Here is a 14,277-nt window from a genome sequence, read left to right on the forward strand (position 1 = left end):
GCACTCCCAATAATTTTTTTTTTTGTTTTTTGAATTAAAGCGACTTTCGCTACCTTTATTTCAACTGTATTTCGCAAAGCGATGAATATTTCACACTTTTTTTAGACACAATGAACCAGATGACGAATAAACGCATCAAATACAACGGTTTTGCAAGCAATTTATAATTGTTCTGTTCGAGATGATTCTAAAATCATTGTGAAATTGATCATATTTTCAACGAACGTTCATTCTTCGTTGTTATGAAAACAGATGATTAAAATGGCTATTTATAAGAATATGATGTACTATGATTGAATTTACGAATCGGTAGACAGCCGCCCACAATATCGAAAACATGTGTAACAAATATGTAAATATTTAAGGAAGTTTATATTATAATATTCGTCACAAATTCGCCGATAAATCGCAGTTCATTTTTTTCTTACTGCTTCGCCAACTTAACATTCAATCATTTGCAAGTATAATTGCACACGTTGTTCATTTTAATCGGATTTAATGGTGAAATCGCTAATTAAATTTTGATAGTCTTGACGACCGATAAGTATCAATCATATCCAGTTTTTGTATTAGCAGCGGTTAAAATGTTTGAAGTTTATTGTGTTGTAAGTGGAACTATTCAATCGATGTATTCAGATAAGTCTCTTTTTTTTTTCAACCAATATAAGCTTGTCGCCTGAGTATAACTGCAATGATGGCTTTTTATCAACACACATAGTCTTATGTTTATACACCATTTTTTAGAAGACCGTTTGCAGAAAAGTTACTACACACAAAGTTGTGACGAAAAATTACTACTTACCAACCTACACACGCTTTCGCACAGTTGATGACGATCTTTTATACATTCATTTGCCTCTCATTCTCCATGTATATCGTACAAATCATATTGATTGACACAAAAACCAAAAAGCATTGGTGAATCAACAAGTTTACGACTATAGAATTATGTGTGGGAAAGTTTTCATTCTGAAATTTTTGTTTCGTGTCCAAATCAATTTAGGACCATACAAAAATCTGTTATGACGTGTACAACTGCCAAAAATATACACATATCTTTCACTCTACGTCTGAATTTGTTCATTGGTGTTGGTGTTGTTGTTGTTGTTAAATGAAAAATAAAGTGTTCCATTCAAGATTCCATCTAAAGATCGAAATTCGCGTTTCGCACTGCCGAAAATAGTGGTGTAGTGATATGTGAACACTTTGTCTGTTCTCGAACAATTTTTATATCAGCCGGCAATTGAAATGGAAGCCCATAATTGGAGACAAAACGACGCATCACGTAACGTTCGACCCACTCAACATATTCGATGAATTTGGCATGAAAGGTATACGACGTGTGTTTTTTTTTTTTTTTTGTTTTGTCAATCGCAATGGAGAGATCGTAAATCGTTTTTATCGCGATTTGCGTTGACTTATTAAGAGGCTGAAAGACATGCGGATGGAAAGAGAATGACAAAGAAAAAGCACACATCCAACCTCTGGCTAGACCTAAATGGAAATTTTACAAATCAATATACAATTACACGACGATATTGAATGAATCGACAAATCGTAAACTTTGTCAACCAAATCTACATACAACCAGTTTACAACACAATGAACGTGGGACGACAAATGAACACATCATTTTAATAATAATAAAAAAAAATATTCAGGAAAATGTGATCACCTCAAAGATAGAAATTCTAAACAACATTGTTTACAAATATATCGCACATCATTGTTTTACGTCATGATTTTTTTTCGCAATTATTTACATATGATTCCGTCATTTTGGACACGGGGGAAATTTATTTTTTAGAGAGATTGTGTTGTTAAAAAAAGTTCGAATTCCAAATATTTTCACCGCGTCAAAGCAATTTTTGCTAAACGATGACATTAAATTTTTTTTTTTAGATAAGCTTGATAATCAAAACAAAAAATAAATCATTCGCCTGAAATATGTCCTATTTCACGCAAAGGCATTTAAATTTGTGATAACAGAATGTAAACAATATTCATTTTGTGGTTAGGTTTCAATGACAGATAAACACAACATTCATTTGACAACTAAATCTCACGAGCGGATCGCGTGAACTTTCACGTAAACAAAAATTCCCGGGCTTGAATAAAAAAAAAACGTAAAACAAATCTTTCATGTCGTACATGAAAAAAAAGATAACGCGAGATTCGACTAGTACAAAGTTATGCAATGAGTCACATTTCAGAAATCAAAATTTCGATGAATTCATAGCTATTTCGAAGAAAATAGATACCATTTGAAAATGTTTTTATTTCACCAAATTTGGACAGACAAGAAGTTCCGTATTTGAAATGAGGAAGCGAAGAGTCAGCCTTGATTATTATCCATAAGGGCATTTCATTTCAAAGGGAAACACATAACATATGAACTGACTGCATACAAGACTGCATCCAGGTGCTGCGAATTCAGTTTATTGTCATCATTGTATGTTTTCATCGGGAAAAAAGTTTTGCATAACATTTATTCAGATATTTTGCATAGATTTCCAATTTCGATTCTCGATTACAATGTGATTTGCAGCGAACAAAAATAAAATAATAAATAAATCCGCTGTCTAAAAAATATTCGACCGGACAAAATTTTAAAACAAAAATGAAATGAATCGATGGCGGTTTTTTTTTGCTTTCGAAATATTAAAATAATGTCGTATTCAATCTTTTCTTTTTTTAAAAAAAAGTTATTTACAGATTTTTAAAGATAATCTTATACAAATGAAACAAAAGCAGCAAATCTAGTGAAATTACAACATACATCAATGTTCATTTGTTTTCTTTCTCTGTTTTTTTTTGCTGAAAAAATGAAAATTGTTCTTTTTTTGCTTATTTTGACAGACATTATACTATATGAAACTAACTAAAGACGATTTTTTGCTCCAATAAATATCCAGTCGAGCAATTGCTTTAGCATTCGCACAAAATATATGTGTTGTTTGTGACACGACACACCGGTGCGGTGTATATATGTGTGATCAATAACAAAATGTATTTACATTCAATGTATGGTGTGTGTGTGTGTGTGTGTGTGTGTGTGTGGATGTGTGCATTTAATGTGCGTCCGACACATAAAATTTTCTGTGTTTTAACCGTTTTATGCGTACACTCATCACGTGGCAAATTCAATTGAATTGAAATTATTCGTTCGATCAACATATTTATCCCACCATTCTTGAATGCAGTCGGCCATTTTTTTCCGTCGGAATCGTTGCGATTCTTCAATGCACATTTCAATGAATTGTAATTTTGTTTCCAGATTGCCTTTGATCAGATCCAAATGTTCAAGCAATTGTGAATAGTCACGACCGGGTCGTCGAATATCTTGGAAAATAATTTTTCGTGTTTGTAAATTATGTTGTCGTATTGTTTCTTTTAGCTCATCATCATTATCGTTGCGGTGATGTGTGTCCTCTTCGGATTTGCTATTATTATTTGTTGTTGTATTGCTTTGAATATCGTGGTGTTGTTGTTTTTTATGCGTTGCAGTGCTGTCTAAATTGTTTGTGTGATGATTGTGTGTCGAATGATGTGATACATTGGTTGTTGGTGTGAATGGATTTGCGACTTCAAATTCGTTGCGATTTGTTGTTGGCGTATCACGATTTATGGACGACGACGTTGTGGACGACGTGGTTGATGATGATGTTGTTGATGATTTTTGATTTAAATGCGATGACGAAATTGGCTCAAATAATATGCCACTATTTCCATTACTATTATTGCTGTTGATATTTCCATGTGAGATTGAACTGTTGCTATTATTGTTGCTTATGCTAATATTGTTACTGTTGCTGGCGCTATTTGTAGTCGTTCCGTTATGGCATTGCTGCAGAATTTTTGAAATTTCCTGTGCATCATTTAAGTCATTGTGTGCTTGAGCATGGGCTGGAGGTGGAGCAGCTGGCGTTACCACCGTTGGCTGTGTTGACGACCCATTTTGTTGTGACAGTGGCGATGATGTGGTTGATGGTGTTGGATACGTTTGATTGATCGCAATCGGTATGGGTGCTTGTATTTGTATTGGCGAAGGCAACGTTTGATTTATATACGGTGCATTTATCAGGATTGGTGACAATAATGGACCCGTATTCAAATTTTGTGTACTTATCGATGGTGCTGGTTGCATTATTACATCATCCGAATCATCACTATTTTCACCATTGATGAAACTTTGCACATGACCGTTCACCATAAAATCTTGTTCCACCACCGATGGTTGATTGAAACCCAAATCAATTGTTAGCTCATTCTCATCACTATCCGAATTTATTGATAATGTATCTGATATGGAACGTGTATCGTCCGCATCGCTCGAATCATTCGAACCAAAGCTGCTGCACGAATCGGTTGACAAGCGTCTGAACACATAATCTTTTCGAATTGGGCCTGCTTTTCGTTTTCTCGTACGATTAATGACTTCCATTTTCTTTCCCAATGGATTCGGGCTCGGTTTCATTATAACTTCACCCAAATCGGCTTCGTCGACCATCACCATGTGCTTGTCTTTCTTGTATGGATTGCCAAACATATGTTGTCGCACATTGGTCGGTTCAATTTCTCGCAATGGTGTCTCTTTGTTCTTCAAATATTCTTGATAATTGCCCATATCGGAAATTGGCAAACAATGACCAAAATCTTTGCTTGTGATTGTAATATTGGATGTGGGAAGTTTGTAGAAATTCTCTCGCATGCGTGCAATCTCATCGATCAGATCATGCCGTGGAATATCGAATGGATTTCGATAATTTTTTGCCGGACCTTGTTCGTTCACCGTCGGCACAACGATCGTATAATTTTCCGATGAAATCACTTCACTATTTACTTTGGCAAATGTTTCACGCAATTGTGGATGTGTGACGAGATCACGTTTTGAATTCAGTCCCAAATTCAATTTTGTCGTTTCAACTTGATGGAATGGTGGCTTCGGCATTTTCAATTGTTTCAGCACACGCAAGCACATATTCTCTTGTTCTTGTTTTGCTGTATTCTTAATTGTTTTCAAATAGTTTGCAACCGACGGACTGAGATAATTATCTAAATTTTCGGGCAGAATGTATTGTAGAAAATTGTACGGAACATTGGCTGTGTTGAGAGCACGTCGTAGAAATGGTGCATAATATGGTGGTATTTGACGCAGATACAAACTAAAACGATAGGTCCAATCGGGTGGTGGCGATGAATTATACTTATGCAGTAGCTCATTTACCAACGGCAACAGAACCGGATAATTATATGGCAAAATGATTAAATACACTTGCGTAAATGGTGGACACGTTTTTAGGTATCCGAATGGTTGTTCAAGCGTATAATTACCATTTGAAATCACAACGGGCCAACATTTGTTTGATTCACGTTTTGATAAAATCTGTAGTGTTAATGGACTGGCTTCGACTTCATATTTATCAACCGGAAAATTGCGAACCATTGGCGGTTCATCGACACATGGTGTGATTATGCGAATTTTCGGATGTGCATCGCGTGTGGGCAATGTGATGAGTTTTGCATCGGGCCAATATGGTTCGGGTATGGGCCAAAAACCAACCGGAAATTGATTCTTTTGTGATGGATGCTTTGCCACATAAATCATTTTCTTTGTTTGTTGAAATGCAATGTCTTGAATTTCACCGTCTTTCAAATCTTTGGCCAACAATTGTTCAAACTGGACAACAACACCCGGTTGCACTTTTTGCACCAAACTTTCAATACATTGATTCAACACATACTGTGATTTTATACGATACGAACGGCCACCCGTCACTTCACACATTCGTTCAATCGGCGAATCGTCATGTGGAACTTTACCTATATGAACAGAAAAAAAAATTCAATATCGATTAGACAATTCGCTCAATTATAGTTTTAATTGCAACATGTATTATTGGAAACTAGAATCAATTACCTTCAACTCTTTCATCAACTTTATTACCGGCCATTCGTAGCACCAGCGAAAATAATCGTTGATCCCATCGAAATGGTTCCTTTGTTAATTTCATGCCTGTATATTGATTTAATACGATCTCCTGATGTACTCCATTCTTGTACGAGTAGCGTCCACCGTCGGTGATGACAATTATAACCGATGGTTCTAAATAAAATGGACACCGTCCCTGTCCATATGTATCAATGCCCGATTGCATTCGATTCAAATTAAGTAAATCGAATGCATTTTTCAATGCTTCACCCATCGATGTGAGTCCATTGCTTTGTAAATTTTTCAATTCATTTATAAATGTAAAATGATTCTCTTTCCATCCAGCTTTTACGTTGCACGGTGGATCTTCAAATGTTAACAGCATATAACGATCGCCCATACAATCTTGTGATCGTTGTCGATATTTTAAAAATGTTTCCACTGCACCTTTTGCAATATCCAAATAAGTCTTTTGTACACCGTTTACATATGCTTTCTGGCACATCGATGCCGATGTGTCAATCAGAAATAAAATAATTGTCATTTTGTCGTTTGTTTCGACCGTACGCTGTTTACGCCAATAACACAATTTATCAATTCAATGATTTTGCACCGAATGTAAAACATTAGCAGCGCGTATATTCGCTTTGATTCGATGTGTGTGGCAGATAATTGAACAAAATGAAAACAATTTCGCTTTTATCCAAACGATGCGATTCGGTTTGATTCTTCTTTTTTTTTCTTCGTTTCAACTTTCTTTTCGATAAATCCACGTATTTCAATCAATGTTTGAACTTTAGCCACACTATAGAAATTGTTTAAAAAAGACAATAACAAATACAAAAAAAAAATATAGAAACGATTAAAAGTGTAAATAAAATGATGGTGAAAAAAAATGGTTGTGTTCGATGGTGCTTTTTCTTCCTTTGGTGTACGAATTTGTTGTTATGTGTAAAATGTGACATTCGCTCTCGTATCAAATGATATTGGTGTGTGCGAGTGCGTATGTCAAGCGTTATACATACACTGAGAGAGCGCTGTAAATGTATGACGACCGAAATGAATGAAATGAACACCACGTACAGACTGAATTTAGATGTGTGTTCAATGTAAATGAAATGCAAGAAAAAAACACGAGAGAGAAAAAAAGCACCAACAAAGTTCAACACAAATGCTGTATACAAAACACAGTTTCAGTTTCCGTGCCAAAGATGGCACTATATTGCTATGTACCTCGTAAGTCAAATATTCGTCTTCTTTTTCTTTCTCTTTCTCTTTTCATTCAATTATGTTTTAATGGAACATATGCGATACACTTGAATACGTCTTCATCGTGATTTTTATGTGATTTGCGCTGCGGGATTCGGTGACCGGAATGTAAGAGTCCAGTGTTACAGAGATGAATTGAGAGAAAGAAAGAACGGAAGGATTTTTAATGCTTCCGTGACTGGATTTGGTATGTTACAATGATTTTTTTTTTTTCAATCAATGGAGAGCGAACAAAACACTTCTTGAGAGCGTATGCAGTCAGAAACGTGAACTACGGTGGCGCATCACATTAATGTATGCGAATGTGTGTGCAATTTTGCGATAGCGCACCAAATGGTATTGAAGCATCGAAGCCACCAAAACAAAAATTCCTTGTCGACTCCTTTTTTCTGTTGTTTTAAATATTTCGTTGTTTGTTCTTCCACAATTTCACACAGAGGGAGAGAGGGAGAAGAGAGAGAGAGAGTTTTGATACCGCTCACGTTTTGGTTCCGTTGCGTGTACGTACGTAAATTTTAGCTTTTGCTCAAAAGAAAAAATCTCGTGGCTACAGGCGATGAACGCGAATTGACCTGTCAAATAAAGAACGAGAATAGAAAGAGATGCATGATAATTCATTCCAATTGCTGGTTCATATATAAAATTACAAATACACACTGTTCGCTCTTTGTCGTGTCGCATGCTTTGGTTTGGTTCGGACGCGTTCGTTCGTGTGCGATCGACAGAGAGGAAAACACACAGGCAAAACTGACTGAATGACACCAAACTGGTGGTGCGAACGAGACAGAAAGAGAAAACAGATCGCATTTTATCTTGTACACATTGCAAATACAATGAAATTGCACTATCGTTCTACGCGTAGAGGTGCTACTGTGTACTCTTTTTTTCCCTCAATTCATTTTGGATATATATGTGTATTTTATTCCAATTTCTATACCACAAACTATGATTTCAACTTCTATTTTCTTTCCTCATTACTGTAACGTTTGCAGTCATCATTTCCACTGAACGAATCGAACGAAATATATAAACTAACCGAAAATCTATAGAAATCACTTGACAAAATATCTTACCTTTAGTAATTCGCTTAAATTTGTTTATAAAACTCTTTTTTTATCTCTCTTTCTTTCTTCGGCTCTACATTTATCGCCTTATTCAAATTTGATTGACCGTTTAATTTTTAGCAGGTCAAAAAATACACACAAAAATTTATTCAATTGTTTTTTGTTTCAGATTTATAAATTCGTATTTTTCATCAAATAAAAAATAGAAATTTCGCTTCAAAAATTATGGTTATTTATATGCAATTCTCAATAAGTAAATAAAATCGGTTGTAATGTGTATTTCTGCGTTTGCTGTGTACACTTTAATAGTCAAACGACAACTAACATTTATTGAAAAACTCAAACACTCAAGTTGATGTGAGCGACGATGGAAAATCGCTTTAGTGAATCGCATGTGTGTAAGTGTATGCGCTACCGTGCATGTGTATGCGTGCAAACGTTGTGCTTATGTCAAAATAAGGCGATGCGTTATTCCGACATATAATTCTCTATCGCATTGAGTGACATCTCGTCGTTTAGAATCAAAACAATGAAAATCCGTTTCGCTGATTTTTGCCATTTGTCATGAAATTAACAAAGTCATCACTTTTTTATTTATAATATGATAGTTTTGAATGATATTGTTTATTTCGATACATATGTGTTTAAATAGAAAACGAACCGGTTTTTATTCGGTGTGCTGAAGAATGCCTTGTCGAATCAATGGTTCGCATTCGGATCGTGGTAAATAATGCATACTGTTCTTTTTCAGCAAAACAACTTCTCCGCTATCAAGCTCAAAACGTCCATAATCGCACACACAACGAACTTCAATGTATAATGCTTTTGGCGGTTTTGTATACGATGTGAGATCAATGCCGCAACCTTCACCAACCGACATCATATACGATGCCAAATTCTTTGAATATCCATTGAAAAAGTGGATTTCGGGTTCACACAACAATTGTTTGATATCGTTCGGTATTGTCGGACCAAATTGCCATCGCATCTCTTTTATGTACTCCAAACGATTGTATAAGTAGGCGAGTAAACAACGTTTATTTCGCTCCAAACTGGCATGTCGGAAGTTTATCAGTGGCACCATACTCCGGTCATTCGTGGTTGTAGACACCACACTATCAACAAATAACAAAATACAGTTAGGAAATATTTAATCGAAGCCGGGGTTTTCTTTGAATTTTAAACTTACGCATCTTTGTAGTTTTGATCGAAGAGCGCATTCATTTCGTCCAGAACTTGACGCACACCTTCATCCTGAAATTGGAAATTATGATTATTACAGATTAGGTTTCATATATCCACATTAAAGATTTTGAACCAAAGCAAAGAAAGCCATTGAGAAAAAACAAGTATTGAATTCGTTTACATAAAAAAACACATGGCAAATCTCACATTGAACGATGATAAATTGTCACCACTTCTATCCAATTCTTTGATCAATTCAAATGCCTTTTCTCCAAACATTTTATTCACCACACCAATTTTAAATTGAAATTTTCAGAAAATAAACGGAAAAATGTTGGAATGAAATAAAAGTTGTCACAACAAACAGCAATGTATACGGCAAATGTATTGCGTACTGAAAACAAAGAGCTGAACTGTCAGTTGAAAATTGTTTAACCGCCAAAACAGCTGTCAAAACTTATGAATATAAAGCAAAACAACAAAGAAACGTCACATTACAAAGACTTAAAGTGTGGAGCATTGTTTATTGTACATAATTGAAAATATCATTATTTTTGTGCCGTTTTATGTAAATTTTCGATTGTTTGTAATATTGAATTAGAAACACAATGCCTGAATATGCGATTGGTGGTATTCCGATTTTGTTTCCGTTCGAACCGTATGATGTTCAACGACGATATATGGAAAAAGTGATTGAATGTTTGGATCGAAGTGCCAATTCTGTGCTCGAATCACCGACCGGTATTTAATTTCTCAAAATTATGTTGAACCGATGGCAATTTGTCATAAAATGGATCGTATATTCAATTTGATATGTATGTTTATTTTTGTCATGTGTCGACAGGTACTGGAAAGACTCTCAGTCTTTTGTGTTCGACGTTGGGATGGGTGTTGGAAAAAAAGCGACAAGTTCAGGTAACCATGGATGAACAGCTAAATAAAGTTGCCGCTTTCAATATGGAGCATGGTATCAATACAGCCTCGTTGCCCCAACGACGTCAGTACATCGATCAATTTGTTGATTCGCTAAACGCTGCCGGCAATTCACAAACAAATGCAATGTTGGGAGTTCCGCGAGTTATTTACGCTTCTCGTACCCATTCGCAAATTTCACAAGGTATCAATCACTTCAAACGCAAAATTCAATGTTATCTTATCAATTTTCGTTTCATCCTTGACAGCAATGCAAGAACTTAAGCGAACCGGCTACAATCATATGAAAGCCGCAGTGATTGGATCGCGTGATCAACTGTGCATTCATCCAGATTTGGCCAAAGAGTCAAATGCCAACAAGATACAATTGTGCAAAATAAAAGTGACAAATCGTAGCTGTCACTTTCACAATCGTCTCGACACCCAAAAAGATAATCCAGAATTTCGTGAAAATCGTGTGCTGGACATCGAAGAACTGGTCCGCATCGGCAAGAAGCTCAAATGTTGCCCGTATTATGCATCAAAGGAGTTTGTTGACGATGCTGAAATCATTTTCATGCCGTATAACTATTTACTCGATCCGAAAATGCGCAAAGCCAACAAAATTGATCTACAAAACACAATAATTATTCTTGACGAAGCTCACAACGTGGAGAAAATGTGCGAAGAATCGGCGTCAGCGGTTATTACATCAACACAAATCGCATTGGCCATTGAAGATGTGTCACATGTAAATTAATAATATAAAAGTCTCATCACTTTCATGATTTTTTTCATAAATATTTTTGTTTTGTTTTAGATTCTCAACAAAATGGTGAACAACGATGGTTCGTTGGCACAAATTGGAAGTGGAATGGAAGAAAATGCGCCAGATTTCACAGTTGATGATTTAACATTGTTGAAGGAGATTTTCTTGAATCTGGAAAAGACCGTTGATGAAATAAAGCTACCGAATGCACTGAATGGAGAGACATTCACCGGTGGCTATATTTTTTCACTACTAGAAAAAGCAAACGTAAGCGTTTTTTCTGATTTGAGACATTGTGATAAAGATTTTCAATGTTTTTTTTTTCTATTCGTTTACTTAGATTACTCAAGCAAATGTTGAGGTGATTATAAAACTGTTGGACACTTTGATAATATATCTTACCACCGATTCCGAGGCCAGTGGTTCCGTATTTCGACGTGGTGCTGGCTTGCAATATGCGTATGAATTCCTTCAAATTGCATTTTCAAGTTCCGCAGAGGATTTGCGAAAACGCATGGACCGATGCTATAAGGTTTATATTGAGTTTGAGCCACAGAAGCAGACACGTGGCACAAAAACAAGCGAAGGAGGTTGGATGCAGACAAAAGCAGCAATTACATCGAAACCAGTTGCGAAGATTGTCAGTTTTTGGTGTTTCAGTCCAGGATTCGGGTAAATATAAACATGATCAAAATGGCTTGAAAACACATTAAATCGATTGTTTACAGAATGCAACATCTGTTGGGACGAAATGTGCGGAGCATCATTTTGACGAGCGGAACGCTGGCACCATTGAAACCGTTGATTAGTGAATTGGATATTCCGATATCGGTTCAACTGGAAAATCCACATATTATCAAAAGCGATCAAGTGTGTGTGAAGATAATTGGTCAAGGTTCGGATAAAACGGTGCTCAATTCAAATTATCAAAATCGGTGGGTAATAAATCACGGTTTCAACTTTTAATTTTTTTAAAAAATAAAATCTATGTCATCACATTGCAGCGATAACATGGACTACATTCTGTCATTGGGCAGAACAATTGCCTCCCTCTGCCCGGTTATACCTGGTGGTTTGTTGGTATTTTTTCCTTCATATTTTGTGATGAACAAATGCAAAACGGTGTGGCAAGAGCAAGGAGTTTGGTCGTCGATCGATCAAAAGAAGCAGGTCTTTGTGGAACCGCAAACAAAAGAAGCATTTGTCACTACGATGACGGATTACTATGCAAAAATCAATGCACCAAACAGCAAGGGTGCCATTTTTATGGCTGTGTGTCGTGGAAAGGTATCCGAAGGTTTGGATTTTGCTGATATGTTTGGACGCGCCGTGATAATCACCGGGCTTCCTTATCCACCGTTCAAAGATCCAAAAGTAATCTTGAAAAAGAAATACCTGAACGAAAATCGAACACGAGAAAATGAACTGTTATCAGGCGATGACTGGTATTTCTTATGATTTTTCTTAAAAATTACTTATTAATTATTATTGATTGTTTTACGATTATTTTCCGATTACTTATCGATTATTTTAAACTTTATTCTTTTCTTTTGTGATTCTCCCCTTAGGTATTTCTTAGAAGCGAGCCGAGCGGTGAATCAAGCTATCGGTCGAGTAATTCGGCATAAAAATGATTATGGAGCAATTCTATTGTGTGACACCCGTTTTCATAATCCACGGCAAAAGGGACAGTTGTCACGATGGATTCAAGGCCATTTAAATAATCAGAATTCTAATCAGCCATTTGGCCAAATGATTGGAGAGCTAGCACGGTTCTTTAGAAACGCAGAGAAAACGGTATTTATTTCAGTTTATTTATTAAACAGTTCAATTCAAAAGAAACAAATCATTGTAGCTACCTCAACCCGGCTTAAAGCCACTGTTGCCCGAAGAGATGCCCAACGAGTCAAAAGGCAGTGCAATTAGCACAGCAACATCTGGACCCAAATATAAAATGTCAACCGAAACACATCAGAAAGTCAGAGAAGCTGATAAAAGTTGGAATAATGTGCCAAAAGCCAACGAAGCATTCTGCTTAGATATGTACAAACATTCAGCCGCACCCTCGATGGCAAATAAAAGTGTGGATCTTTTCAGCGGTTTGAATCAAACAGTAAAAGTAAGAGAAATTGAAAACCACAAATTGGTTTATTTCATTTAATTTTCATGCAAACAAAACATTTTTCATATTTCAGAGCATCAACTTCAACAATGTCTCTGCTGACAATTCTCCTCAAGTGACAATTCACAAACGTAATCGAAACGGAGGTGAAAATATTAGTCCAATCAATGTATTTGAATCGTCGCCAAACACTTCGCCCGACAGTGAAGTGCCGAAGAAAAAGAAATACAAAATGGTACCAAACAGTTTCACGTCACCACCACCGAGCCAATCCGTTTTACAAACAACTGCAAGCAAAATTTTCAATTCAATGACAACAAATCCAGCAGGCGATCACAAAATGAATTCCACTTCAACTATGTCTAGTTCATCGTCAAAGATACCAGCCACGGCAGTCAAATCGGAAACCACTACGGAAGCCAATGAATTGCCGAAAGATCGAAAGGATCTATTGAAATTCGTGAGTCTTAAAGCACACCTATTAAAATCTTCATTCCATTAATTATTGGCGTATTTTCAGATCAAAAACACTATTAGCAACGAAAAGTACAAAATTTTTCTACAAACATTCATTGAGTACAACAACAAAAGTGACTATAAATCGTATCGTGACAATTTGCTTTCGATATTTTGTGAAAAACAGTGGTTTTTCATACTGCGTGGAATGATACGATTCACACGTTCAGCACATCGACAAGATTTTCAAAAAGACGTCGAAGATTTCATACGAAACATTTCATAAAATGTCATTAAAAATACATGAACGCTACCATGAACACTTTTTTCATACACATGTCACTGCGTGGCCACTTCGATTAAATAGAATGTTAACATTTTAATATTTTTTTTACAAATATAATTTGGTCAAATGTTGTCAAAACTAATCAATTGTTTTATTCATCTTCAATGTCATATGGAATGCATACGGAATTTTTGTAAGTAGTAGGAAAATGGGGATTCGTCAGCAACTCTTGCGTCAAAATCGCCGCCATTTTTTCTAAAACGTCAACACATTTATTAATGT

At 35.9% G+C, this 14,277-nt stretch overlaps 3 protein-coding genes across 4 annotated transcripts; 1 reads left to right on the forward strand and 2 right to left on the reverse strand.

Moving 5' to 3' along the window:
* Window positions 1-2,653: 2,653 nt before the first annotated feature.
* On the reverse strand, window positions 2,654-8,583 carry LOC116344536 (integrator complex subunit 6). The gene is made up of 4 exons (XM_031773140.1): window positions 8,275-8,583; window positions 7,166-7,773; window positions 5,921-6,737; window positions 2,654-5,823 (listed from the first exon to the last, which is right to left on the reverse strand). The coding sequence occupies exons 3-4, from the start codon at window positions 6,474-6,476 to the stop codon at window positions 3,131-3,133; spliced, it is 3,249 nt and encodes a 1,082-aa protein (XP_031629000.1). The 5' UTR covers window positions 6,477-6,737; window positions 7,166-7,773; window positions 8,275-8,583; the 3' UTR covers window positions 2,654-3,130.
* A 218-nt stretch (window positions 8,584-8,801) lies between these two features.
* Window positions 8,802-14,139, reverse strand: LOC116344539 (DNA replication complex GINS protein PSF1-like). Of its 2 annotated transcripts, none has more exons than XM_031773143.1 (3): window positions 14,024-14,139; window positions 9,455-9,519; window positions 8,802-9,380 (listed from the first exon to the last, which is right to left on the reverse strand). In XM_031773143.1, the coding sequence occupies exons 1-3, from the start codon at window positions 14,045-14,047 to the stop codon at window positions 8,933-8,935; spliced, it is 537 nt and encodes a 178-aa protein (XP_031629003.1). In that variant the 5' UTR covers window positions 14,048-14,139; the 3' UTR covers window positions 8,802-8,932. The 2 variants fall into 2 exon arrangements, with proteins under 2 accessions (XP_031629003.1, XP_031629002.1); XM_031773142.1 differs by lacking the exon at window positions 14,024-14,139 and adding an exon at window positions 9,658-9,858.
* On the forward strand, window positions 9,918-14,137 carry LOC116344538 (regulator of telomere elongation helicase 1 homolog). Its single transcript, XM_031773141.1, has 11 exons — window positions 9,918-10,191; window positions 10,295-10,567; window positions 10,632-11,113; window positions 11,183-11,398; window positions 11,472-11,803; window positions 11,860-12,066; window positions 12,136-12,576; window positions 12,700-12,928; window positions 12,987-13,250; window positions 13,327-13,713; window positions 13,774-14,137. The coding sequence occupies exons 1-11, from the start codon at window positions 10,059-10,061 to the stop codon at window positions 13,993-13,995; spliced, it is 3,186 nt and encodes a 1,061-aa protein (XP_031629001.1). The 5' UTR covers window positions 9,918-10,058; the 3' UTR covers window positions 13,996-14,137.
* Window positions 14,140-14,277: the final 138 nt, after the last annotated feature.

The sequence above is a fragment of the Contarinia nasturtii genome, unplaced genomic scaffold (assembly GCF_009176525.2).
Source record: "Contarinia nasturtii isolate CC-2019 unplaced genomic scaffold, AAFC_CNas_1.1 Cnas_scaffold_1037, whole genome shotgun sequence".
In the NCBI taxonomy this organism is placed as follows: domain Eukaryota; kingdom Metazoa; phylum Arthropoda; class Insecta; order Diptera; family Cecidomyiidae; genus Contarinia; species Contarinia nasturtii.

Bases quoted from the DNA above. Each gene is read 5' to 3' on its own strand.
- LOC116344536 (XM_031773140.1), bottom strand. From the start codon at position 6,476: ATGACAATTATTTTATTTCTGATTGACACATCGGCATCGATGTGCCAG. The intron at 5,824-5,920 runs GTAATTGATTCT...CTGTTCATATAG, and splicing joins AGTTGATGAAAGAGTTGAAG to GTAAAGTTCCACATGACGAT.
- LOC116344539 (XM_031773142.1), bottom strand. From the start codon at position 9,729: ATGTTTGGAGAAAAGGCATTTGAATTGATCAAAGAATTGGATAGAAGT. The intron at 9,520-9,657 runs GTGAGATTTGCC...TTCCAATTTCAG, and splicing joins ACAATTTATCATCGTTCAAT to GATGAAGGTGTGCGTCAAGT. The intron at 9,381-9,454 runs GTAAGTTTAAAA...ATTTGTTGATAG, and splicing joins GATCAAAACTACAAAGATGC to TGTGGTGTCTACAACCACGA.
- LOC116344538 (XM_031773141.1), top strand. From the start codon at position 10,059: ATGCCTGAATATGCGATTGGTGGTATTCCGATTTTGTTTCCGTTCGAA. The intron at 12,577-12,699 runs GTATTTCTTATG...TTCTCCCCTTAG, and splicing joins CTGTTATCAGGCGATGACTG to GTATTTCTTAGAAGCGAGCC. The intron at 12,929-12,986 runs GTATTTATTTCA...AAATCATTGTAG, and splicing joins TTAGAAACGCAGAGAAAACG to CTACCTCAACCCGGCTTAAA.